The sequence below is a fragment of the Rhinatrema bivittatum genome, chromosome 13, assembly GCF_901001135.1.
Source record: "Rhinatrema bivittatum chromosome 13, aRhiBiv1.1, whole genome shotgun sequence".
In the NCBI taxonomy this organism is placed as follows: Eukaryota; Metazoa; Chordata; class Amphibia; order Gymnophiona; family Rhinatrematidae; genus Rhinatrema; species Rhinatrema bivittatum.
In genome coordinates, this window is record NC_042627.1 from 6,166,349 (window position 1) to 6,192,308 (window position 25,960).

The 25,960-nt window shown below is 49.8% G+C and overlaps 1 protein-coding gene across 1 annotated transcript in view; it reads left to right on the forward strand.

Annotated features, from left to right (window-relative positions):
* The window catches only part of SSH3 (slingshot protein phosphatase 3), a 58,310-nt gene that overhangs the window by 11,189 nt on the left and 21,161 nt on the right, over window positions 1-25,960 (forward strand). Inside the window, 5 exon segments of the mRNA XM_029575969.1 lie at window positions 1,861-1,898; window positions 2,089-2,281; window positions 10,334-10,452; window positions 15,149-15,220; window positions 23,233-23,298. Of these exon segments, the coding sequence (XP_029431829.1) occupies window positions 1,861-1,898; window positions 2,089-2,281; window positions 10,334-10,452; window positions 15,149-15,220; window positions 23,233-23,298 (488 nt within the window).

Sequence of the window (25,960 nt, forward strand, 5' to 3'; positions counted from 1 at the left end):
TGCGTGTGTGTGGTCTATGTATTCGGCTGTGCGACTCTTATCAGGCTGCCTTCAAAGCAGATTACCGGACATTCACCTGTTGTTGGCCAGCACAGGATGAGATGTGACCCCATTTGGGGCCAGTTTACAGTGCAATGACCTCTATAACAAGGGGCCTTGGAATTTACAAGGGTCCGAGCCTTCTCGGTAGCCGGTCCAGTTCTAGGGAACTCCTTACCCAAGGAATTGATGCAGCACCAATCGGTTTAAAAAGGCCTTAAAGACCCTACCTATTCAGACAGGCGTTCGGTCTAGATGGACCCTCATCCTCGGGCTTGTTTCAGACTCTCTATTACCGTACATTATATTTGTAACCAGGTCTCAATTTGTCTTGTATTTTTATTCTGAATGTTACTTTGTAAGTCACCTTGAAATGGCTTTCTGAAAGTGCGACCCATACATTTTAATAAGCTGAACCTGCCAGCGGGGAATGTTTTTTTCAGCAGAGCCTGTTTCCCGTACAGTGAGTCAAAGCCTGGAGCCGAGATGGTTGGATCCTCAATAAGACCCTTTTTTAGATGCAATTTCAGCAGTGCAGAGCCCCGGATCGGCCACGGCCGGAGGCAGGGTGCTGGGCTCGATGGACCTCTCTGGTCTGACCCAGTTTGGCATTTGAAAAGTGCGTGCATTTCCCTTCCTCACAGCCAGCGAAAGTCCGCATGGGGGGGGGGGGGGGGGATCGAGAGTAAAAGCCGTCGGGCAAGTGGAATGAAAATCCCTGTTTTTGCTCTCGATTCCCCTGTGCCAGGGGTGAGTCGGGTCTGTGCAGTAGTGGCCAAGGTACGGACGGACGGACGGACGATAGGCTCGTCGGCAGTGCCTTCTCCAAGTCCAGCTGGCTCCCGGTGGCTTTGCCTGCATCTCCCGCGCAGCCGCGTGCTGGCGAGGTTTTGCCCGTGGTACTGATTATGGCTCTCATGACCTTGTTTGGATGCTTCTGTGTTCTGACTGCAATATTATCAGTAGCGTCTGACAGTGACAGAATAACATTTCTTACAGATACTTATTGGTGCAACCCGCATAGAGAGCACTTAATGTTAAAGTGTGCAGTGTGCGTGTGTGCAACCTGTTCAGAGAGCGTATTGCGCAGAGCACTGGAAAGCGTGCAGCTCAGATAGTGGCCAGTGTGTGTGTGCAGACCGTGTAATGAGCACCGGTGCAGCGTGCGTGTGTGCAACCTGTTCAGAGAGCGTATTGCGTAGAGCACTGGAAAGCATGCAGCTCAGATAGCGGGCAGTGTGTGTGTGCAGTCCGTGTAATGAGCACCGGTGCAGCGTGCGTGTGTGCAACCTGTTCAGAGAGCGTATTGCGTAGAGCACTGGAAAGCATGCAGCTCAGATCACGGGCAGTGTGTGTGTGCAGTCCGTGTAATGAGCACCGGTGCAGCGTGCGTGTGTGCAACCTGTTCAGAGAGCACCATTAAAGTGTGTGTGAGAGCATTGGAAAGCATGCAACTCAGATAGTGGGCAGTGTGTGTGTGTGCAGTGCACATTTTGTGCACTAGTAAAGCGTGCAGTCTGCATAGTGAGCACTGTTACAGTCTGTGTAGTGTGTGTGTGTGCAACCTGTTTAGAGAGCACCATTAAAGTGTGTGTGAGAGCACTGGAAAGCATGCAGCTCAGATCGCGGGCTGTGTGTGTGTGTGTGTATGTACAGTGCACATTTTGTGCACTAGTAAAGCGTTCAGTCTGCATAGTGAGCACTGTTACAGCCCGTGCTGTGCGAGCAGCCAGCCGAGCATTATTAAAGCTTGGGAAAAGAGTGTCGCCTATGAAATAGAAAATATGGGGCTGGCTAAGCAAGCTCTGCTTCTCTTCTCAGGATGAAGAGCGCAGCAGGAGGAGTCGGATGCAGAGACGGTACGAGACCCCTCTCCGGCGCGCTTTTCCTTGGCTCGCTCTCTCTTTCTCCTTGGCGTCTCTCCTTCTTTCTCTCTTTTTTTTTCTTCTCCCACCTTTTCTTTCTGTTTTTCTCCTCTTTGCCCTCCCCTCTGCTTGCCTCGGGCTCTCCCTGCCACGTTCTTCACCGTTTTTTTTCTCTCTCTGACAGCCACAGCTTCGTCATGGTGAAAGGGGCAGCCCTGCTCCTACAGGAAGAGGAGGAGCCCGACAGCATCCAGGCCATCCCGCCGCCATCCCTAGGCCACAAGAGGAGCAGGAGCGCCCAGACTCAGGACCAGCAGCAGCGCTGCCACCTGCAGGCCATGGTGGGCCTGCTCCGGCCTCAGGATGACATCAGGCTGGTGAGTGTGACCCGCAGGAGCCGCCGGGCCTTTCTCCTCGGCGCTCCGCCTTTCTCATCACGTTTTTGGGTTACAAAGCCATCTGGATGGGCCAAGCCCGCCTTGTGTTCAAGGACCGCTGTGGGTCTCTATTTTCAGATTTGAAATGGGGCAAAGCCAAGACGTCTTCGGCCGGTCGGTAGCGTTTGTAGTAACGGGTGCCGGTTGGCGGCCCTTCAGCCTCTCTTGTAAGACCCTGTTTCCAGGTCAGGTCAGTCCAGGTTTTCAGCTCCGGTCGCAAAGCTCGTTGAGAGCTTCTCGATGGGGAAACCTGGCCTGGCCTAAGACCTGCAGCCTGCTCTTAACCCTGAATTAGTTCGACATATGATCAGGGTTGCTGATCGTTGACTCCTTCCTTTTTTTTGGTTGCAGTCCTGAAGCAGGTTTCTCTCCGTCTTTAAAATCCTGGGAGGAAGGGCAGCCCTGGGGGGGGGGGCCTTGGTGGTCGTGCTGCCCGCTGCCATTCCTGAGCCCTGCCTCTGCCCGCCAGGGCTGCTGTAGAGGCAGGGCTCATAGGTCCCCACTGGCCAAATTCAGGGTGCACGTGTGCCAGAAGGAGCTGGGCTAGATGGTGAATAGTTTTTATAAAAGGAGGAAAAGCCCTGGCTGGCTGAGAGTGCACCCGATAGAAGCTGGCTCCAAGTCAGCTGGAGAAAAAAGAAAAAAGTCACAGGAGGAGTCAGTGATGACACGAGGATAAGGAATAAAGGTACAGATTATGGCACAGCCACAATGGGGGAGAAAAACCGCTCAGCAGCATAGATTACTTTTTTTTTTTTGTGTGTGTAATTCAATATTTATTAATAAAACTCATCATCAAAGCAACAATTGAAGTGTCAGTTTGTGCAATAAATTTGCAAAATAGCCATCAAATATGCATGCACACCAGAATTATAGCATGCGAAAAGTACAAAGCCCAGCAATATCGTTCAATATATGGCGTAACGCAGTGGCAATAAAACATCCCAAAAAGTTATAGCGGGCTGTGTTTGCTACCTAACCGTGATTGATCCGACTTCCAGACGTTAGCAGAGTGCGCTCGGGAATCGTTCTCGCATGCAGCGAGCGGCCCCCAATGGTAAACTCTCATTATTTTATTTATTTGTTTTTACTATACCGATCTTCAACTGGTTGTAGCACATCAGTTTACAGCTCAAACAGAGGAATCTATAAGAATAGAGTTCATATTTTAGATTGAAACATTGTAACATGATTAGTTTAATAACATGGATAACATTGAGACATTGTAACATGATTAGTTTAATAACATGGATAACATTGAGACATTGTAACATGATTAGTTTAATAACATGGAAAACTTTGAGACATTGTAACATGATTAGTTAAATACATGGATAACATTGTGACATTGTAACATGATTATTTTAATAACATGGAAAACTTTGAGACATTGTAACATGATTAGTTTAATAACATGGATAACATTGTGACATTGTAACATGATTAGTTTTGTAACATGGAAAACTCTGAGACCTGAGTGAATATGTGACACGGGGAACTAACTCTGTGATAAGTACTTTTGTGGCAAGGGTAAGTTTGGAACAAGGGTAATTTTGTGCCTAACGTGGGTGTAGATGTAGCCAGATGGCTTGATTCGCATTGGATTAACCATTCTAGGTTCTGTTCTGGGGTGGGGGGAGTGAGGTGTGTGTTGATTGTGGGGGGGCTCAGCTTGGTGTGTGATGTGGCGCTGTGGGAGATGCTTTTTTGAAGAGCCAGGTTTTAAGGTGGTTCTTGAATGAATGGGTTGTGGAGTCGAGCGCGAGTTGAGATGGTAAAACTGTTCCAGATTGTTAGGGATCGCTCTCTTGCTGACGTCACATGAGACGAGCTGACTCCATTTTTGTCAACCGCGGTGATCCGGTCCTGTTTTTACCTCACCGGATGCCTGCACTGCTGTTCTTGGGGGGGGGGGGGGGGGGGGAATCGGAAGTGCAAACCCCGGCCTGGATTAGCCTATCCACACCCTTGAGAACTGCTGAAGTGGGGGAGGGCCGAGGGCTGGGTTACAAGAATCGCTGGAACCTGACGAACGGGGGGGGGGGGGGGGGGGGGGGGGTGGTGGTGGAAAGACTTGGGGGGGGGGGGGGATGGGACGTTGCGGTGGTCCGGGAAGGAAGGCGGGGATTCTGCTTAAGGCCTTTGTGAATCAGTGCAGCCAAGCCTGGATGGACCAGGATTGGGAGCCAGCTTTCCCCCCCCCCCCTCCCCCCGGAGAAGGGGGGTGACCGGGTGTGGTTTCCTGCTGTCTGGGGCTCACGTGACCTTCTCTCACTGGCGCCCCCTGCAGCTGGGGTGGAAGGCGGCTCCGTTCACAGAACGAGCACCGCTCTCTAGGTTTCTGCACACTCGCAGTGTCTCCCCCCCGGGCTTACGGGAATAATCTGTATCAAAAAGCTCGTTTCCATGGGGGGAAAGCATTTTATCCACAGGAACTGGCTTCCCACATTGCCCTCCCCATGGGGAAAGGATTGAATGATTCCCGGGTCCTGTCCCTGCTCAGATTGGGTTTCTGGCCTGCTGCCGCTGCTTTGCTGCCGTTTCTCCTCTTTCCTGCGCATTCTTTTGTGGGAAATCTTTGATTTTTCTCTGTCAGCTTTGGAAATGTGCGTCTCTGATCTCCTTTTTATATTTTGCACAGGAGGAAACTCATGACTGTTTTTCTGTCTCCGGCGCGGCTCTGCACGCAGAGTCTCAGGCTTGTGGTGCTTCCCAGTTCACTTTTTTTGCCTGCACGTTTCTATTTATACATTTTGGTGTCTTTTATTTTGTATTGGGCGAGGGTCTGCCTGTGTCCTGCGCGTACGACCAAGGTAAATTTCTGTGGCCGGATCTCCAGCAGCCCGGCTTGTTCTGTTTTTTTTCCTACCTGGAGATGCATTGGGGTTTTAGGGCCTGGGGGGGTTAATATTTGCGGTGCTGCCTTTTCACAGATGGCGTTGGTGTGGTTTTGGCGGGGCAGGTTTGCTACATGGGTGCTGATTGTGGTTTTTTTGTAGGGCCCGGTAGCAGAGGGAATTTATCAAATAGAACATAATCCTAAAGTTCTGAGGATCCCGAGTTGAGAGGAAACGAAGGTCGAGCCTCTCGGATTCTCGGTTTCTTTATATGACTAGTACGGCGGTCACACTATTTGTGTCTTCTTTGCTGGGGGGGGGGGGGGGGGTTTCCGTGGACGCACACAGTGTCTGCCACAGACAGGGCCGGAGAGAGAGCAGGAATTAGGCCCCTATGTAACGTCCTGATGTGATACTTAATAAGGGAAATCATTTTCTAAATTTCCCTAATAATTTGTATTTATTTAAGAAGGCTTTTCGAGCTTTTTTTGTTAGCAAATTCTTCAATTACAATTGAAATTTTTATTTATACATGTTAGAGATAGATTTAGCTTTTGTTTTTTTAATTTTGCCCAACAAAAGTCGGCCCCAGCCAGATGGCCATGCTGGCACCCCCCTCTCTCTTGGAGTGGCCACAGAACCGGAGCTGCGGGCTTTCTGTCCCGTTCTGTAGAGTTTGGGGTTACTCGCGCTGCTTGATTGATTAACCCTGCTGAGTTACTGAAATGGTGGTTTTACTGGGGGAGGTGGGCGGTTTGAACCTGGCAGCAGATTTCTTTATTAAATACAAGGCCCCCTTGCATCTCTTTATAAGCAGCATAATACAGCTCCTAGATGCACTTCTGCCCAGTCCAGGGGGAAATGAGAGTTTGTGCGGGAGATGTTTTATCTCTTCCCAGGTTCATGATTTGCAGTGGCTCTCTAGCAGGTTTTGGGGAGATGATCAGATCCCTCTACATACGCAGGTGTTTGGCTCTCTCCTAGCTTCCCTCCCTGCTGCGCGCTCTCTCTCTCTGCCCTTCTCTGCTCCTCGGCTGTAACTCTCCGTTTTCAGCTTGTGGTAATGTTGATTTTTTTTCTTTTCTACTGGTTGTTTTTTTTTTGGTTTGGTTAATTTCCCAGCTTTAATTAGCAGACAATCCTGCCACTCCTTAAAGAGACACACATCGTCCGGGACTCCACCCCTATATATATATATATATATATATATATATATATATATATATATATAGTGTGTGAGGGGAGGCTGGTAGAATTGGCATCTGGGTGGGGGGTGGTATAAGTGTCTTTCTTGAGTTTGTGCCGAGGACGTTGTGTGTATCGGATCTGTATTGTCTGGAGATGCCTGTGTCTAAGGCAGGTGGAGGTGTCTGCAGGTGTATGTACATCTATTGGGCACGGTGTTATGTGCCTGGCGCTGCCTGGGTGTCTGACTATTTATGTTGGGACGGTGTGTGCCTGCCAGTCTGGGCCTGCGATAGGGTTTTCCTCTCCCTGGGAGTCCGTGCTGACGGGTGGATGTGTACCTGTGTGTGTGTGTACCTGTGTGTGTGTGTGTGTGTGTGTGTGTACCTGTGTGTGTGTGTGTGTGTGTACCTGTGTGTGTGTGTGTGTGTACCTGTGTGTGTGTGTGTGTGTGTGTGTACCTGTGTGTGTGTGTGTGTGTGTACCTGTGTGTGTGTGTGTGTGTGTGTGTGTGTGTACCTGTGTGTGTGTGTGTGTGTGTACCTCTGTGTGTACCTGTGTGTGTGTGTGTGTGTGTGTGTGTGTGTGTACCTGTGTGTGTGTGTGTGTGTGTGTGTGTGTGTACCTGTGTGTGTGTGTGTGTGTGTACCTCTGTGTGTACCTGTGTGTGTGTGTGTGTGTGTGTACCTGTGTGTGTGTGTACCTGTGTGTGTGTGTGTGTGTGTACGTGTGTGTGTGTGTGTGTGTGTACCTGTGTGTGTGTGTACGTGTGTGTGTGTGTGTGTGTACCTGTGTGTGTGTGTACCTGTGTGTGTGTGTGTGTGTACCTGTGTGTGTGTGTGCGTGTGTGTGTACCTGTGTGTGTGTGTGCGTGTGTGTGTACCTGTGTGTGTGTGTGTGTGTGTGTGTACCTGTGTGTGTGTGTGTGTGTGTGTGTGCGTGTGTGTGTACCTGTGTGTGTGTGTGCGTGTGTGTGTACCTGTGTGTGTGTGTACCTGTGTGTGTGTGTGCGTGTGTGTGTACCTGTGTGTGTGTGTGTGTGTGTGTGTGCGTGTGTGTGTACCTGTGTGTGTGTGTACCTGTGTGTGTGTGTGTGTGTGTACGTGTGTGTGTGTGTGTGTACCTGTGTGTGTGCGTGTGTAGGGGGTGTTAGTGTTTTGGAGGGGAGAGGAGGAGGCATTGACTAGTGCTCGAGTTGAGAGCTCAGAAATGTTTCCTGTCATGAAGAATTGGACAGGCCAAGGCCTGTGACTGTGAGTTTGCCCCCTGTATTCTCATGTGTAAGCGGGTTTGGGTTCTGAGCCAAAATGACCGACCCAAAATGGAATCCTTAACCTTTTTCCCTCTCTCCAGCTGCCTCCCTCTCCTGTGCACAGGACCCGGGGACCCGGCGGCAGCGCAGAGCGCTGGTGTCCGGCCTGGCCCTCGTCCCGGGCTGGAACGGCTCTGCTCCAGACGCTCTTGGCAGTCGCCAGCGCTAGAAAACTAATTTAGGGAATCGGTGCCAGGGCTTTTACCTTGGCTAAGCCGCTGTGCACCAGACATCTGTTTCAGGGGGAGGAGAGGGGGGTGGAGCCAGGCAGGGCTCACTGCCAGAAACTGGAAACTTGATCCCAAATTTGGATCAAATTTGGAACGATTGGCTCCTGTTGTCTGTTTCTCTGGCTTAAAATTTTTTTTTCACTTTTCCCAGAGCAAAATTATCGGAATTCTTTCCATCTTTTTAAAACCTTGTTTTCTTCAGCAGTAGCAGCATCCTATTAGCTTGCACTGCTGAAATGCCCCTGCTGGAGAGGGAAGAGCAGGGGCAGCTGCAGGCACCTACCCCCGCTCCCTGTTCTCTTCATTACCACAGTGCCCCCTGCTGGAGAGGGAAGAGCAGGGCAGCTGCAGGCACCCACCCCCTCTCCCTGTTCTCTTCATTACCACAGTGCCACCTGCTGGAGAGGGAAGAGCAGGGCAGCTGCAGGCACGCACCCCCTCTCCCTGTTCCCCTTATTACCACAGCATCAACTGCAGGGGAGTAGAGCAAGGCAGCTGCAGGCTTCCTCCCTGCCTTCTCTCCACTGCCCCCTGCTGGAGAGGGAAGAGCAGGGCAGCTGCAGGCACGCACTCCTTCTCCCTGTTCCCTTCATTAGCACAGCACCCCCTGAGAGATGTAGGAGCAGGGCACCCTGCCTCCTCTCTCTGTTCCCCTTATTACCACAGCATCAACTGCAGGGGAATAGAGCAAGGCAGCTGCAGGCTTCCTCCCTGCCTTCTCTCCACTGCCCCCTGCTGGAGAGGGAAGAGCAGGGCAGCTGCAGGCTTCCTCCCTGCCTTCTCTCCACTGCCCCCTGCTGGGGAGGAAGGAGCAGGGCAGCTGCAGGCTTCCTCCCTGCCTTCTCTCCACTGCCCTCTGCTGGGGAGGAAGGAGCAGGGCAGCTGCAGGCCTCCCAGTTCTTCTGCCTGAGTAAAGGAGAGATTTATTTAATTTATGTAAACATTTGTATTCCGTCCTATGTGCAAAATTGTGATAGACACAGAAAGTGAGAATGCAGCAGATACAGGGAAGGGGAGAAAGAAAGCCAAACCTTCCTCAAAGTGAGGCTCCACAGCCCCTACACGTGCACACGCTGGAAGCTCGATAAAATGCAATATCAAGTCAAAGCGAGACCCAACCGAAGGTTTCTAAGTCTGTGCTGGATATTCTCCAAGAGAAGTAGTCGTGTGTTCTCCTCAGAGTGCTTTAAGAAGTCCCCTTTCCCAGCCACCCCCACCTCAGTCACACGCTCACAGGTTCATATCCCGGCCTCAGAGGAACCTGTTCCAGCCTGAAGAAAGGGCATGTCTCCTTTAATATGCTGATTACAGCCCAAGAAAAGTGTCGGGCTCTCTTACGATGCCGATTCCAGCCCAAGGAAAGGGCAGGTCTCCTTTAATATACTGATTACAGCTCAGGGAAAGGGCAGGTCTCCTTTAATGATCCAGCCCGAGAAAAGGGCAGGTCTCCTTTAATAGTGAAAGAAGGAAAGCTGGATAAGTGCAAAGTGATACCTGTAGAGAAGAGCAACCCGCATTATAGCTACACAATGCAAGGTTCCCCATTGGAAAAGGATCCAGGCATCGTTGCTGATAATGCGTTGATGTCTTCTGCTCAGTGGGTGGCGGTGGCCAAGAAAGCAAACAGAATGCTAGGAGTTATTAGGAAAGGAACGGTGAATAAAACAGACTTTCATATAATGCCTCTGTATCGTGAGGGCACTTTGAGTACTGTGTGCAGTTCTGGCCACCGCATCACAGAAAAGAAATAACAGAATTAGGAAAGGTACAGAGAAGGGCGACCAAGATGATAAAGGGGATGGAACGATCCCTATGAGGAAAGGCTGAAGAGGTTAGGGCTGTTCAGCTTGGAGAAGAGACGGCTGAGGGGGGATATGATAGAGGTCTATAAAATGAGTGGACTGGAACAGGTAAATGCAAATTGGTTGTTTATGCTTTCAAAAAGTACAAAGATTAGGGGGGACACAAAGTTACTGGGTAAAACATTTAAAATAAATAGGAGAAAATATGTTTTACTCTATGCACAATTAAACTCTGGAATCTGTTGCCGGAGGATGTGATGAAAGCTGTTAGTTTAGCTGGATTTTAAAAAGGTTTGGACAAGTTCCTGGAAGAAAAGTCCATAAACCATTATTAAGGTGGACTTGGGGAAATTCACTTCTTATCCCTGGGATAATAAGCAGCTTGGAATCTATCGACCTTTTGGGATCCTGCCAGGTATTTGTGACCTGGATTGGCCACTATTGGAAACAGGTCTGACCCAGTATGGCCGGTCTTATGTAATATTATACTGATTCCAGTCCAAAGAAAGGGCAGGTCTCCTTTTAATGTTCCAGCCCGAGAAAAGGGCAGGTTTCCTGTAATGCTTGGTGTGTAATACGGACTTGCTTGGCTCGGTTCTCAGCTCCCGTCTCTCTGCTTTCCTCAGGCTGTACGGCTGGAGTCTGTAAGGGCTCATCGGATCAGGTACCTGCTGGTTGTTTCCACCCTTGGGAGCTGTGGTGAGGATGAGACCATTCTGCTGGGGGTCAACTTTCCAAGTGACGGGTAATAATAATTTAACTTATTATCTACTGCTATGAGCATGCACAGGCCCAGGGTAGCTATTACATGTTCAGAAGGTATGCGCCACAATGGGAAGGAGCAAAGTGAGGCTGAAGTTATCCAATGGCGAGATCAGTACAGATGAAACACGACTTGGTATGAGCCGAGGACTGAGTAGGGAGAGTACAGGTGGGGTACAGAGGAGGGGAAGTGACGTGAGGAAGCACAGAAGCACAAACGGGGAACAGATGAGGTACAGGGAGCGTGGAGAAGCACAGAGGAGGGGAGGGGAGGGAGTGTGGGGACGCACAGACGGGGTACAGACTAGGAGCAGGGAGCATGGGGAGGCACAGATGAGGTACAGAGAGCGTGGAGAGACAGATTTGGTATAGGGAAGGGAGCATGGAGACACACAGACGGAGTACAGAGGTGGGGGAGGGAGTGTGGGGAAGCACAGTTGGGGTACAGAGGTGGGGAGGGAGCATGGGACGCACAGTCGGGGTATAGAGGTGGGGGGAGGGAGCGGGGGAAGCACAGTCGGGGTATAGAAGTGGGGGGGAGGGAGCGGGGGAAGCACAATCGGGGTATAGAGGTGGGGGAGGGAGCGGGGGAAGCACAGACGAGGTGGGGAGTGAGCGTGGGACGCACAAACGAGGTATAGAGGTGGGGGAGGGAGCGGGGGAAGCACAGTCGGGGTATAGAGGTGGGGAGGAGCGGGGGAAGCACAGACGAGGTGGGGGAGGGAGCGGGGGAAGCACAGACGGGGTATAGAGGTGGGGGAGGGAGCGGGGGAAGCACAGACGGGGTATAGAGGTGGGGGAGGGAGCGGGGGAAGCACAGACGAGGTGTAGAGGTGGGGGAGGGAGCGTGGGACGCACAGACGAGGTATAGAGGTGGGGGAGGGAGTGGGGAAGCACAGTCGGGGTATAGAGGTGGGGGAGGGAGCGGGGGAAGCACAGACGAGGTGTAGAGGTGGGGGGAGGAGCGGGGGAAGCACAGTCGGGGTATAGAGGTGGGGGAGGAGCGGGGGAAGCACAGTCGGGGTATAGAGGTGGGGAAGGGAGCAGGGGAAGCACAGACGAGGTATAGAGGTGGGGGAGGGAGCGGGGGAAGCACAGTCGGGGTATAGAGGTGGGGGAGGAGCGGGGGAAGCACAGTCGGGGTATAGAGGGTGGGGGAGGAGCGGGGGAAGCACAGTCGGGGTATAGAGGTGGGGGAGGGAGCGGGGGAAGCACAGACGAGGTATAGAGGTGGGGGAGGGAGCGGGGGAAGCACAGTTGGGGTACAGAGGTGGGGAGGGAGCATGGGACGCACAGTCGGGGTATAGAGGTGGGGGGAGGGAGCGGGGGAAGCACAGTCGGGGTATAGAAGTGGGGGGGGAGGGAGCGGGGGAAGCACAATCGGGGTATAGAGGTGGGGGAGGGAGCGGGGGAAGCACAGACGAGGTGGGGAGTGAGCGTGGGACGCACAAACGAGGTATAGAGGTGGGGGAGGGAGCGGGGGAAGCACAGTCGGGGTATAGAGGTGGGGAGGAGCGGGGGAAGCACAGACGAGGTGGGGGAGGGAGTGGGGGAAGCACAGACGGGGTATAGAGGTGGGGGAGGGGAGCGGGGGAAGCACAGACGGGGTATAGAGGTGGGGGAGGGAGCGGGGGAAGCACAGACGAGGTGTAGAGGTGGGGGAGGGAGCGTGGGACGCACAGACGAGGTATAGAGGTGGGGGAGGGAGTGGGGAAGCACAGTCGGGGTATAGAGGTGGGGGAGGGAGCGGGGGAAGCACAGACGAGGTGTAGAGGTGGGGGAGGAGCGGGGGAAGCACAGTCGGGGTATAGAGGTGGGGGAGGAGCGGGGGAAGCACAGTCGGGGTATAGAGGTGGGGGAGGGAGCGGGGGAAGCACAGACGAGGTATAGAGGTGGGGGAGGGAGCGGGGGAAGCACAGACGGGGTATAGAGGTGGGGGAGGGAGCGGGGGAAGCACAGACGAGGTGTAGAGGTGGGGGAGGGAGCGTGGGACGCACAGACGAGGTATAGAGGTGGGGGAGGGAGTGGGGAAGCACAGTCGGGGTATAGAGGTGGGGGAGGGAGCGGGGGAAGCACAGACGAGGTGTAGAGGTGGGGGAGGAGCGGGGGAAGCACAGTCGGGGTATAGAGGTGGGGAAGGGAGCAGGGGAAGCACAGACGAGGTATAGAGGTGGGGGAGGGAGCGGGGGAAGCACAAACGAGGTATAGAGGTGGGGGAGGGAGCGGGGGGAAGCACAGTCGGGGTATAGAGGTGGGGGAGGAGCGGGGGAAGCACAGTCGGGGTATAGAGGTGGGGGAGGAGCGGGGGAAGCACAGTCGGGGTATAGAGGTGGGGGAGGAGCGGGGGAAGCACAGACGAGGTATAGAGGTGGGGGAGGGAGCGGGGGGAAGCACAGACGAGGTATAGAGGTGGGGGAGGGAGCGGGGGAAGCACAGACGGGGTATAGAGGTGGGGGAGGGAGCGGGGGAAGCACAGTCGGGGTATAGAGGTGGGGGAGGAGCGGGGGAAGCACAGTCGGGGTATAGAGGTGGGGGAGGGAGCAGGGGAAGCACAGACGAGGTATAGAGGTGGGGAAGGGAGCGGGGGAAGCACAGACGAGGTATAGAGGTGGGGAAGGGAGCGGGGGAAGCACAGACGAGGTATAGAGGTGGGGGAGGGAGCGGGGGAAGCACAGTCGGGGTATAGAGGTGGGGGAGGGAGCGGGGGAAGCACAGTCGGGGTATAGAGGTGGGGGAGGGAGCGGGGGAAGCACAGTCGGGGTATAGAGGTGGGGGAGGGAGCGGGGGGAAGCACAGTCGGGGTACTGTAGTTCTCAGTCACCCTAGGTTGGCCAAGTTCCTTGGCCAATGTCAGTCTGGAAGGAAAGCTGCCCTCACTGCTTTGGTCTCTTCCTATTACCACCTATCGTTTCTATAGTATCACTAGACATATGCAGCACTGTGCAAATACACATAAGAGAGTCCCTGCTCTGTAGAGCTTACAGTCTAGTCTGGACAAACATACAGGACAAAAGAAACTGGGAATTTAATTTATTGAGAAAATGTTTAAAACCAACAAGGCTGTGATCATTTTCTGACCTAGAATCTCTGGGTTTCATCCAACTAAAAGGTTTCCGAAAATGTATTTATCACATTAAAGCAAGATTAAAATCAACAAGGCTCGGATCAGGGAAAGCCAGGGTTAAGATTTAAGTTCTCAGCTCTCTGCCTTGCCAGCAGGGGGCTCACTAGAGCTTGATCCTTGGGGATCTGACAGGTATGGGTGCAGCTGAAGGGTTCTCCATGTGACCAGTGGTTCAAGCAAGGAGGCCTCTCAGCCAAATGTGTACAGAGTGCTTGTGAAATCTGAGACAGCCGGACTGCTGGTGTTACCTTAACATAAAGTGCTTTCAGACCTTATAAATTGTCGTGATACTGCTTGGAAGTGTTCCCTGTAGCTTGCGATGGAACAGTCCAAGCGCCATTCCCTTGCACGCCTCAGAAAGAGCAGCGGGAGCAGGCAGCGATGGGCTGGGGGAAGGCTCTCAGGAGGCTTATTTTATGAAGATGGAGAACTGTCTTTGACTAGAGCATAGCTGGAGAGAGCTACTAGATGAAAGCTGGGGGGGCCTCCAGTGCCGAGCTCGCTCTGTCACTGGGCAGCTGAATTCAAGCCATCGGGAGCCAGCCTGGGGACCCGGACTCCTGCTCTGGGTATTCTGGGATGTGTAGACCTGCATTTGTTTCCTTGAAGGAAGACTACAAATCCCAGAATGCTTGGGGAATCTGCCTTTTCAATCACAGCGCCACTGATGTCATGGCGCGAGCATCTGCGGCGCGCACCAGTTCCATTTCTGTAGGATAACAAACCAAGGAGGAGGAGGAGATGTGGAGTTTGAGGTGATTTGTCAAGATTTACCTGACCTGAGAAGTAAATCTTGACCGAGGTGAAACAGAAGAAAGCTGGTCCTGTACGCATATTAATTACATACATTCCTCTTCCCTCCCTAACGGGTTCTCTGGGTGAGCTCGCCTAAGGACCTGTAGTCTTTCTGGGAGACAGCAGGCGCGGCTGCCGTGTACCCGCAATCTGCTTACGCATCAGAGGTTCTAGGATCCAGAGCCAATCGGAAAGCTCGTGCTTTATGATGTCAGGCGCTGTGCTGACCCCTCGGGTGACCATTGTCAGGTGGGCAGCAGGAGGGGTTGTTGGCAGGAGCAGCCACCCTCTTGCCCTTGGGGGCACACTGTCAGCCCAGCTGTGAAATTGCCTTGGCAAGAAATGAGAGCAAATATTTAAAAAAAAAAACAAAAAAACGTTTGTTCCTGTTCTGGCTTCCATCTCTTCCACAAACAGAGATGAGGACGGATGAAAGGTTGCTATGTTGGCAGCTTTTGGATTTCTCATCTGTTTGGTTGTTTGTTTTTTTTTTTTTAATTCAAACTGAAGTTCATAGAGAAATTTGCTGATTTATGCCAGAAAGACCTGAGCTTTTTTTTTTCCAAATCGAACACCGTGCAGCCCGGTCTGGGCTGGTTGCAGAAAGTCCCAGCACCCAGGCCCTGCCACTTTTAAAGCACGAGCTTGTGCGAGGCGGTTCTCTGGTGCCCCCGAAGACGGCTTGGTTTCTGGAAGAATGCTAATGGGGGGGGGGGGGAACGTCGGTGCTCACCCCTGTTTTGTGTTTCTCTGGTTTCAGGTGCAGCAGCTGCACCATCGGGATGGTCCTGCCTCTCTGGTGTAACACCCAGGTCTTCCTCGACGGAGATGGGTAAGAATCTCCCAAGACCAATGTACATTGTACTTCACCAGGGTACTCTTAGAAACGGGGGTAATAAGCATAATTTTATTTTTTTTTCCTTTCCTTTGATCCAGCAGTTTCCTCCTGCTTTTCTGGTGCTGAGATCCTGGCCCAATGAACCTTCATTTGCAACTACCCGGGGATTCCCCTCCTATTTTAAATTCCTCCCTCCCCGTGCCCCCAAAACTCAAGGAGTCTGCTCATGGCGATGACCTTCCTTCAGCCAGCGGCCATGCACCAGAGCTCCCTGTGGAACCTAAATCCGGCCACCAGGTGTCGCCCTTGCACAGTGTCCTGAACCCTAGGTCTGTGGGTGCCACCTCTGCGGCACACCCGGCCCTCCCAGGCAGCAGACGACCCCACTCGGGGATGAAATGGGACACTGAACCACCTGAGCTGTCCGTCTGGCCCGTTCTCTCTCTCTCTGCCTTGCTTCGCTGGGAAGAGATGATCTTTACAGCCTACAGGCTGCATTGCCCCCCTGGTGGACGCGCACTGCTCAGTGGAGACTCGTTTTGCTGTCCCCTGGTTTGGCTCTTTTCTTGGTACCTGTGTAGTTTATAATATTCTGGGCAGGCTTGTCTCTTACCCATGGAAGTTCTGCTGCACAGGCAGGGACCCGGGGGCATAGGATATTATGGCTCCATAAAGAGAGCCTGCCTGCCTGCCTTGATTTCTGTGCCCTGTTCTTTAGCCTACGTTTAAAAAAAGGATCTCTCTTTCTGTGTGGAGGGTTCCAGAGGTTGACACTAAGTCTTTCCGTAGCTCAGACTTGCAAACGTTTTGCTCAGCCGCAGTTGGAAGGCAGGGGAGCCTCTTGTCCTCTCCTCTAGCGCCACGACCTTTCTGAGCTACCACAGGTGACCTTCACTTCCGGAGGTGGTCAGTTGCCAGTGGACCGAACGCACGTCTCAAGGAGGTACTGAAAGTAGTCTGCTGCAGTTTGACGTTTCCTAACCCAGTAACCTCTAAATTTTATTTATTTTATTTAAATCTTTTTCTATACCGTCATTAAGGTGGGTACCGTCACAACGGTTTACAGTAAGGCACAAAAGTAATGCTATTAAAATCTATCATTTTACACAAGTGCCATAAGGTTCGGTAACATAGTTTTTAATCAGTTAGTTGTTAAATGTGGGGACCTAACCTCAGCGGACGCTGGCGGGCTTTCCCCCTTCACTGTAACCTCCGGAATTAACGCCACTCGTCTGGTATGGAAGTACTGGAGTGCAGCAAAATGCAGTTCCTGTGCCCCAGCGGTGCTCCCCCCAGGAGCTTTTCCTGCTTAATTCTGGCCCTCATGTTTTCCAGTCATTAACAGTCTGCAGGTTTTGTCCTTGTCTGAAACGCTGAGATGCGTGCGTGGAATGTGCTTCCCCTGCCCTGCTTGCTTCCTGCCAGTCACGGGTTCTTTCCCAAACCTTCTCAGGCACTTTCTAAATGTCTGCAGTATTTGTTTTGCATAATACAAGCTCCAGTTTGCAAATATTTGAAGAAGTCTTCAGGTTTTGAGCTTGAAGCATGGTGTTGTCCTTCTTCTTTTTTCCCATTTTATGCACCCTTCAGAACGAAATCTCATCCAGGACCTGTACAAAGGCCTTATCACCTTTTCCCTGCTGGTTGCACGTCTCCCGACCATTCCTGAGTTGACGTCATCAGATAGGATCACCCCAAAGTGTCTCTTCTGGGGTAATATTCCCAGATGACAGGCGTGAACCTCACTCGTAAGCCAAGGTACATCGGATGCTAATGGTGTCCAGAGAGGCTCCTCCTGCAGTTTATAGGGTGCAATATGTGCAGGCCGCATTGCAAGCTTCTTTGTAATCAGGATGGCGGTGATCAGTACAGCTGGGACTACTTCTCTATCTTTCTGCCACATTTTCTTGGACTCTGATTGCATCTCTTGGTACTGTAGCTTCTTCTCTCTCTCTCCACACTGGAATAGTCACTTGGTCCTGATGTTTCTGTTACCAATTCTGCTCGTCTCCTTCACCACAACGTCCGGTTTTCTTGTGTTGAGCTTTTTCTCAGTTAGAATTAGAATTCCATGCGATCACAATGACTTTCTCTCAGGCTCGTGATCCCACTGCTTTCCTGGTGGATGTTCTCATGTTTCCCCAGTCCCCAGTGGATGAGCCGTGCCGCCTTGTCGTGCCTTTCCGTATGCAGATCTTCTGACATCAGCACGTCACATTCGGCGACGAGATGTGCAACTCTTTCCAATTCTATTTTACAGAATCTGCATTCTTTTTTCTTTCTTTGCTGGCAGTGAGCCGTCTTGTCCATACTCCAGAGTCCTGTGCTGCAGTTATCAGTCTCTCATCTTTAGGTTTAAGTTTGTCAGATTTTGCTGAAGTAACTCTGTGTTTCCCACTGTATTTTGATTTTTACCAATTGGTTTTTCTCTGTCGACGAGCAGGAACGAATCCACCGTAATGCATGGGTGACGTCCTTCAGCGGCACCGACCCAGACCCAGCTGACCGGGCTCGGTAAACATCTCACGGGGCAGGGGCGGGAGTTTCTGAGCACGAACACTGCTTCAGGAGTCCCTCTGGCTTTCTTTGTCCGAGCTACCTCACGGTCTTGTTCTCAGTCTCTCTCAAAAGATTTTGTTTGGGCTGATTCTTTGGCCTATTTCTTCCTCTGACTCTTCCTTGTTTTTACTTTTTGCCACTGCGTCGGCAGTTCCTGAACAGAACTTTTAAGTTCTACAAAAAAAAAAAAAAAGACTGCAGTTGTAAGGCCTGCATTGGTGAGCGCCAACTGTCCATCCAGCCCTGCTCAATCTCTGCCACTGCTGCCTGGGCCCGGATCACGATGCCTCGTGGTAGGGCAGCAGCGCCGCATCTCTTCTCCGAGCAAGGCGTCAACGGACTCTCGGCACAAGAAGGATCCTTTCTCCCCATTTCCCTCCCCCTCCCCCCCCCCCCCCCCCCATGGCACCAATACCTGGATCTGTCCCAGGTCAGGGGATCGGGCGTGGTGCAGAAGATCAAGGCACCTGCTGGGTTCTAAAAAAAATATAATGGAGGAAAATTCAGAGGAGATGTGAGAAAATACCTCCTCAGGTAAAGACGGCCCTCCCTCTATCCACCTGGAAGTACACGCGGGGTGTGAGAGGGCGGTGGAGACCAGGAAGAGCCCACCAGGCAAGGTGTGGAGGTAAGCAGATGGTTGGCTGAATTCAAGCGCGCTTGGGAGTGACGCAGCGGGAGATGGTAAGGCCGAGGGAGAGATGACCAGAGACCGAGCAGGGCCGTTTGTGACTCTCTCTCTGCGCAGGGGCAGCGAGCCACAAGTGTTTGCCCTGTGTGATACAGCTTGAAAAGAGGGTGCCCTGTGAACCGCAGTGGCACGTCTGCCTTTTTCCACTGCTTGCTCCCATCCGGTCTCTCTGGAGCTTGATAAATTATTTTCCCACAAAAAGACTACAGAGAAACGTTTGTTGCTATGAAATCTTCTCTTTTTCGGAGCAACCTGCTACTGTTAACATGAAAGGAAATTAAGTTATTGGTGCTGGTTAGAAATTTAGCCCTGCAGCATCCTCCAGCTCGTTTAGAAGCTGCCTCTGCTGGTGCCATGAGCCTTCGTTCGTATCTCAACAGTTTTTTGAAACTATTTTAACCTTCCCCAGTTAGCAGCAGCAGTCCTGGCCAGGACCCCCGGACTCTCTGGTTTCTTCCATAAGCTGCAACGTGTGTCCCTGGCATTTGGACACTAGGTGTCACTGTTGTGTGATGGCTGAGACTTCCCAGCCCTGGCTGGCTTAAGAAACAGCAGCCGGACTCGGATTTCCTGTTTGACCACACGCAGCTCCTGCCACTGAGCCTCTATGCCAGCCCATTGAAGGGCAATACTCAAACTGCCCAGGCCAGGGGCTTTGTACCTGCTTTTCTAAGGGAGATTTGCCAGGGGTCCCATTGCATCTGTTTTTTTTTCTGAATGTAACCATTTTATGGAAAATACTTCTCGTAGACTGGAAAATAGGAAGGGCCATGTTCTCATAGGGTTATATGCACGGGCATGCATAAGCAGGTCTGCTGGACATTAGGCTTGCACTTTATAAACTGCAGCCAGAGGTGCCTGTCACCACCTCTAAGATACACGTGTGTGTTCCAGGACTGGCACATTTTGTAATGCAGGGATCTCGAAGTTATACACCTAGTTCATAAAAGCACTTGCATATATTGTAGAGGTAATTTAATTGTAACGTGTGAGTAATGACCCTCGGTTTATGTGTGGAAGGCGGGCATTTTATAAAGCTTGCTGATGTTTGCGTGCCCCTTACTAACGTATCGAAGGCTGGTTTGCCAACAACTCCACCAGTTCACCCACACCCCCCACCATTTGCTGCAGACGCCCCCCACTCCCCCCCAAAAAAAAACAACTGTAGGAAAAATAGATTTGCTATCCATGCCTTGTTTAGCAAGTGCCAGTGTGGGATGACGTGCCTGCATGCATGTACTTCCTAACCCTACGCAGGACGCCCTCTAAATTCCCTCTTTAAATGCACGAACTTATGCGACAGTTCACGCGTCCTCTCACCCTTCTGAAAATGTGCTCACCACACACGAGGCTGCTTACACGTGCGCACGCTGATTCTCCAGCAGACCTCCCACAATAAGGCTCTGAAAATAACCTGCGTTATTTTCCAATCCCGCCTAAAACACGCCCCTGAGCACGTCCTCCCTCAGTCCGGCTAGAAGCACGGGTGCTAGGGAACCCCGCGCGTGGCCTTCTCTGCCTTCTTTTCCCAATGTTTAGGTATTTAAGTCTTACCGGCACTCTGTGCATTCTCTGCTGTGCCTCAGTGCCCTTCCTCCCCTCTCCTCCAGTACAGCGCACGTTGCTACGTATAGGACGATAAATGGCAAAGCATGCCAGCGACAAAGTAGGTAGCATGTTGAACTGAAGCAGTCTCGGTAGGCTTTCCTTTTGTTTTATCCTCGTCCATGGCCGAAGACCAGGAACATCTTCAAATCAGCAGCAACTTTTAAAATTCCATTCCTCGTGTTAAACTGCAGACGGGGGTCGATGCTGTAGCATGTGGCGTGTTCCTCCAGTTTGGCATTATTTGTTTTAACAAAGCGCGGCCGTCTTTTCCGTTTGTTTTGAAACGTGTTTGGCTTGCTTGCATTTTTTTTTTTTGCAGCCACTTCATTTAAAAATCGGCTTATGCCAACTGAAGGATTGTTTTCCATCCAAGAAGGTTCGTTCCCTGCTGACATTTTATCTGGAGGATTGAATTGCATTCTGCTTGCTGGGTTGGCAATATTTGTCCAATTATTTTAATGTCTCCTGTCATCCTGTTGACCTTCCGTGCTTTTTGCTGTTTACTCTTAAGTTGTGCATGATATTTATTGGCCTGTATTTGTATTGCTGTGAATTTTTTTTTTTTCGGTTCCTATCGTGCGTTGCTGTGAGAATCCCCTGATTCGGCCACTAATCAGATCAGAATGGAAAGTAAAACTGAAAAATCTCCCATGTAAGCACACTTCTTTTACAGACTTAGGCTGAAGAAGGATACCGCTCGTGTTCGGACACATCTTACATCGTTCCAGTTCAAGATATCGCAGTCTGTGGAGAATTTCAGGTGTTTTCTAGGATTATTATGATCACCGGAGCAAAGTACCTGAGCGTGTCGACTCTGGAAAAACCAGGTTGAGCACATCGGACAGTCGTCTTCCTCATAAACCTTAAACCCAGCAGAGCTTGACAGGCCGCATGTCCCCTCTCCCAGAGAAAGCGTTACTTCCCAGCCTGGCCCCTTCCATGGGAATCTAGCACAGATTGTGATGCAAGGCTGACCTTTTTGCCCTGCTTTGTGACGATTCTTAAAGCGAGAGGATGCGCGTCCTTTCACTTGGAAACTTGCCGTGGATATAGAGTGCATGCGGTCAAGGGGCTCCTGCTTTTTCTGCAGGAAGAGTTTTGCTGGAAAGGTTGCATGGGAAGCTATGAAAATGCCGTCTAGGTGCGCACTTTTCCTCCTCTGACCTGAACGAGCCCCTGGGAACGACGCCTCGCGCATCGCGGAAACCAACGAGGAAGGGAGGGCGATTCTCAGACAGGTAAAATGCCTTTCCCCACGCTGTCATCCTTGCACTCGTGGTAGACGACATGTTACAGGTTAGGGGAGGGTTTGCCAATATTATTTTGAAAATTGCTTTTGTAGAGTAATCCAGTTAAGCTTTCCCAACTGTCTGGCCCATAAATACTTCCTGAGTCCGGAAGGTCTTCTCACTTGAGCGAACGGTTTTTATTAGTCTCCTTATTTGCAGGGAAAACTGTAAGGTCATCATGTCTTTGTTTCTGTTCTCCTTTAATAACTCTTGAACCGCTCATGCAATGTCATTCACATTTCTGCCACAGATTCTCCTGGCTCACGCATTTTACGTGCCCTAGACACCTCTCCCCTTCTCGACCCTTAGAATTCCCTTTTCCGTTCCTTTCCCATGGGTAATGCACCCTGCCAGCTCAATCCAATTGAAATCTCAGGGAACTCAAGAGTGCATTCTGATGTCGTCAAACATTTTGAAAGCTGCCCTGCCATTGGTTACTAGTCCTAACCATAGGCAAATGAATGAAGTGAGGCATTATGAAATGTCCACCCATCTCCTTGTTGGAAACTGAAATCCATCTTTCATCAAGTAGTGTTTCGTACCTTATCTGGTCAGTGCGGACAAAGCACTGGACAAATGACGAAAGAGCTTTTCTCCTTTCAGATGAAGCATTATCTGATCATGAGAAGGGGCTGGAGTCTCAACTCTTCTCTGTTCATGCGTCTGTGTTCTTGTTGATATATTGTTCTGCGGAGTAATCGTTATATAAAACGAAAGGGCTACAAATGATGCTTAAATGCATCCTTAGGCCAAGCCAGTCTTACAGTTTATTTATTTATTTAAAATAATTTATATACCGGAGGTTCCTGTATAATATACATATCACCCCGGTTCACAAGGAACAGTAACTATCGCTACATTTAGCGGTTTAGTTATGCTCAGACCTGTGCCCATGGCAGCAATATTACAGGGGTGGCAAATTTCCCGCCCCTCTCTTGCCGTGCCACAATCGGCCATTCCTGCCTTGGATCTCTGAAAACCACCCCTTTTTTTTCACTGCCCCGGCTGTCCCCGCAGACTTCCGCAGCAGTGGCACGATTCTCAGATAATGGTGAGCCTGGGGACCGAGTCTGCGTTTACAGGCCCCAGCTGCGCGTGGAAGTTGAGAGAGGGGGGGGCCTGTGAATGTAGGTTCAGTCCCTGTGCTCGGGGCAATCTGAGAAATGTGGAGGTTCTGGGGAAGGGAGAAGGGGAAGTGGTGGGGCACTCCCGCTGACAGTACAGAGGGGTAGCAGCTGCCCAAATCTGTCACTGATTCTGCTCAGAAAGGAAGCTGACATCGTTCTTGGTGGCTTATTCCTTTTATAAGTGTAGATTTCCAGAGTTCTGTCGTGCACTACGTTTCTGGCACAGATCACCTTAGCTTTGTGCAAAAGTCCAGTGAATGCTAATGTTGTCTGCTCCCTCGGCCGTTCCCAGCTGTCCAGTGCCATTCCTTCTCACATTATTTGCTCCACCATTGCAGGCAGAATTGCTTTGTTTCCGTGTCTGATGTATTCCTCCTAGGCTCTTCTGATCCTTTAGTTTTGCTCAGGTTTTCCTTCACTTCTTTGGCATTTTCTGATTAGTTGTTTTATAGGAATCGAGGAGTGTGTTCTACTAAAGCCTCCATCTCTGTGCTCGTTCCTGAGCTTTTCCCCATCTCTCTCTCTCTCTCTCACTCACACATACTTCTTCTTCCTTGCTTACTGTGGAGTGCATTACCACCTTGGGGGGAGGGGGAGGGGTAAGGCCTTCACCCCCAGCATCTTGGGTAAGAGGACACCTCTGTCCCAGTCATTAAAGAAGACTTGGAAGCTCCTTATCTCTGTTTTAAGACTCTTGTTCCTAATCTCTCTTTACTTTCGTTGTTGTTTTAGTGGGTTCAGCGTGACTTCGGCTGGCGAAACACGGATTTTTAAGCCTATCTCCGTCCAGACCATGTGGTGAGTGTTAGACACCTCGCCTCATCTCTCCTGTCTCCTCCGATTGGCTGATGAATGGGATGTCTCTCTTGTCACGGCTGTCCCAGGATTTAGTTGCCAGGATGCCCCCGCTTGTCGGTTACAGCTGGGCTTCCATGCTGCTCACTTCCCTGAAGTCTGCTTGGTGACTTAACTATTTATTTAACCTGCTTATCTGAAATTCTTACAAACCGCTTACAGTCGTACTAAGCAGCGCACATCAAAACGTACTAAAACACAAACAAAAGCGAGCATAGAGCAAAGAGGCAAAGAATTTGTCTATATCAAACGGGACAAATTCATCAAATGACATGAGAAAAGCTGCTTAGGGAAAGATTTAATATCAGGAGAAAGTCACAGATGGCTGGGTAGAGCACTGCATAATGTTGGACTGATTACAGAAAAGGCCAAAGCACGAGCTTCCACAAGACAAACACGTTTAAATGACGGCACAACCAGTAGTAGATGATAGGATGGTCCATTCCTTTTAATTGCTAAATACAAGTGTCAGAAATGTAAATGGTATTCTTTGAGCCATGGGCAAGGCTGGAAGAAGCATTACCAAGCGAGCTGCTGTATTTTGAAGTAACTGTAGAGTGTGGAGCCAATATTTAAGTAACCCAATAAGTAAAGCATTTCCATAATCAACTGAGGTTAAGATAAAAGCCTGAACTGTTGCCCTAAAGACATTGTTTAGCAGAAAATAACTCAAATGTCTTAATAATTTGACCTTCTAAATGCCTGTTCCCAAAAGCATTCTAATGCTTTTGGGAACAGGCATTTGGGAACAAATCATGGCTGAGACAAGCTGAATTCCTAAATTTCTAACAATCATTAAATGGTATAAAGGTCCCATCGATTGTTAAGCCTTGATATGATTCTGGAGCAGGATGATGTGAAAGTCACATAGCTCTCTGCTTTCAATATATTCAACACCAACTGGTTGGATAACATCCAAGATTTAATTTATCCCATGCAGTAATTAACTTGACTTAATGTGTCAGCATGAACAGGCAAAAATATCTGAATATTATCTGCATCAATTCTATAAAAAGTTGACAACTGATCAAGGATCTGACAAAGTGAGCAAAGATAAACATTAAGGGGTGAATTTTAAAAGCGTTGCTTGTGTTTAAAAGGCCCATATTCGCAAGTTTCTGAGCCTCGTGCAAGCAACGTGTATTTTAAAAGCTGCAAATTAAGGGCTGGATTTTAAAAGCCCTAAGTGCGCTGGGCCTATTTTTTAAAAGGCCCAGCCATGCGAGAAAAGCCCCGGGATGCTTCGAGAGAGGGGTGGTCCAGGGGTTACAAATATTTGCATGAAACAAACATAATTCTTTAACACTGTTTTCTCAATCACATTTGCCAGAGTTGACAAATTGGAAATTGGCCTGTACGCCACTTTTTAAAACAGGGCGAACAATTACTTTTTAAAGGCATCAGGAAAGATGTCATCCTGCAAAGAAAGGTTCACAATTTTAAACAAAAAAGTTTAGAAATAAATTTTTCCCAACCCATAAAGCCCCAACTGGACAGGGATCAAGAGGGCAAGCAGATCATTTCAAACTATTCAAGATGTCTTCCACTTCTGTAAGAGATTCCAAGTTGAAATAGTTTCAAGAATTTCCGTAGATTGTAACGGGTGATAACACCCAATCTCATCAGAATGGAATCGACTTTGTCAAATCTTTGCTGATTACTCTGTAAGCAATCGGGGTACGTCTTGTCTTAGCACCAAAACTTGGTGGCCTACTCAAAGGGTTAACTATATGAAACAATTCATATGGCCTGCTAAGTGACTTATTTAACTGCTTAGAAGAAGAATCTTTTTTTGTTGGGATTAAAAAGTATGAAAACAACAAGAGTAGTACACAAAAAATAAATAGATGATAAAATATATAAATACATAATTAAAAATGTGATAAAATATTACAAATTCTATCATCAAAGTAGTAAAATTTATAATAAAACAATAACAAAACATACTCTTATGTGTTGATAGAATTTTATGGCTTCTTGTTAGGGAATAAGGACAAACAATTATATAATCATTCCCAAAAGTAGACATCTTGTCAAAACATGGCTATGTCAGGTGCATTGGATCCATTATTATACTAATTTTATGTTTGATTTTATTGTAAATATGCTGCTGTTATTAAATTGTAATATTTTATCACATTTTAAAATTCCTTTATATATTTTATTATCTGTTTACTTTTTTGTGTACCATTCTTGTTTGTGTGGTTCACCTACCTCTCTGTCTTTCATGATTAAAAAGTAATCTGTAGGCCTTGTGAGTTTGTTAAAAAGCTTCTGCTTGGCATACAACCTGTTTTTTTTCTTTTCTCAGTCAACACTTGGTCAAACCATAGCACAGGACCTCTAGGTCTCTTTATTTTCCATGATTTCATAGGGGCTACATCCTGCACTGTGAACATTGGGTAGAGTTAAATGAGTTCACCAGGGCATTAACGGACTCATAGGCAAGATCATTTGTCCTCTGTGACCAAGCTCTACAGAAATTCTCAAACTTCAAATGACTTGTGTCTCATTTTCCAGATTTCAGGTTATCTTACTATTTAGTTGAAGCAAATTAAGCTGAAATGTGATCTCGTGATGGTCTGACCATAAAACCGGATCATTA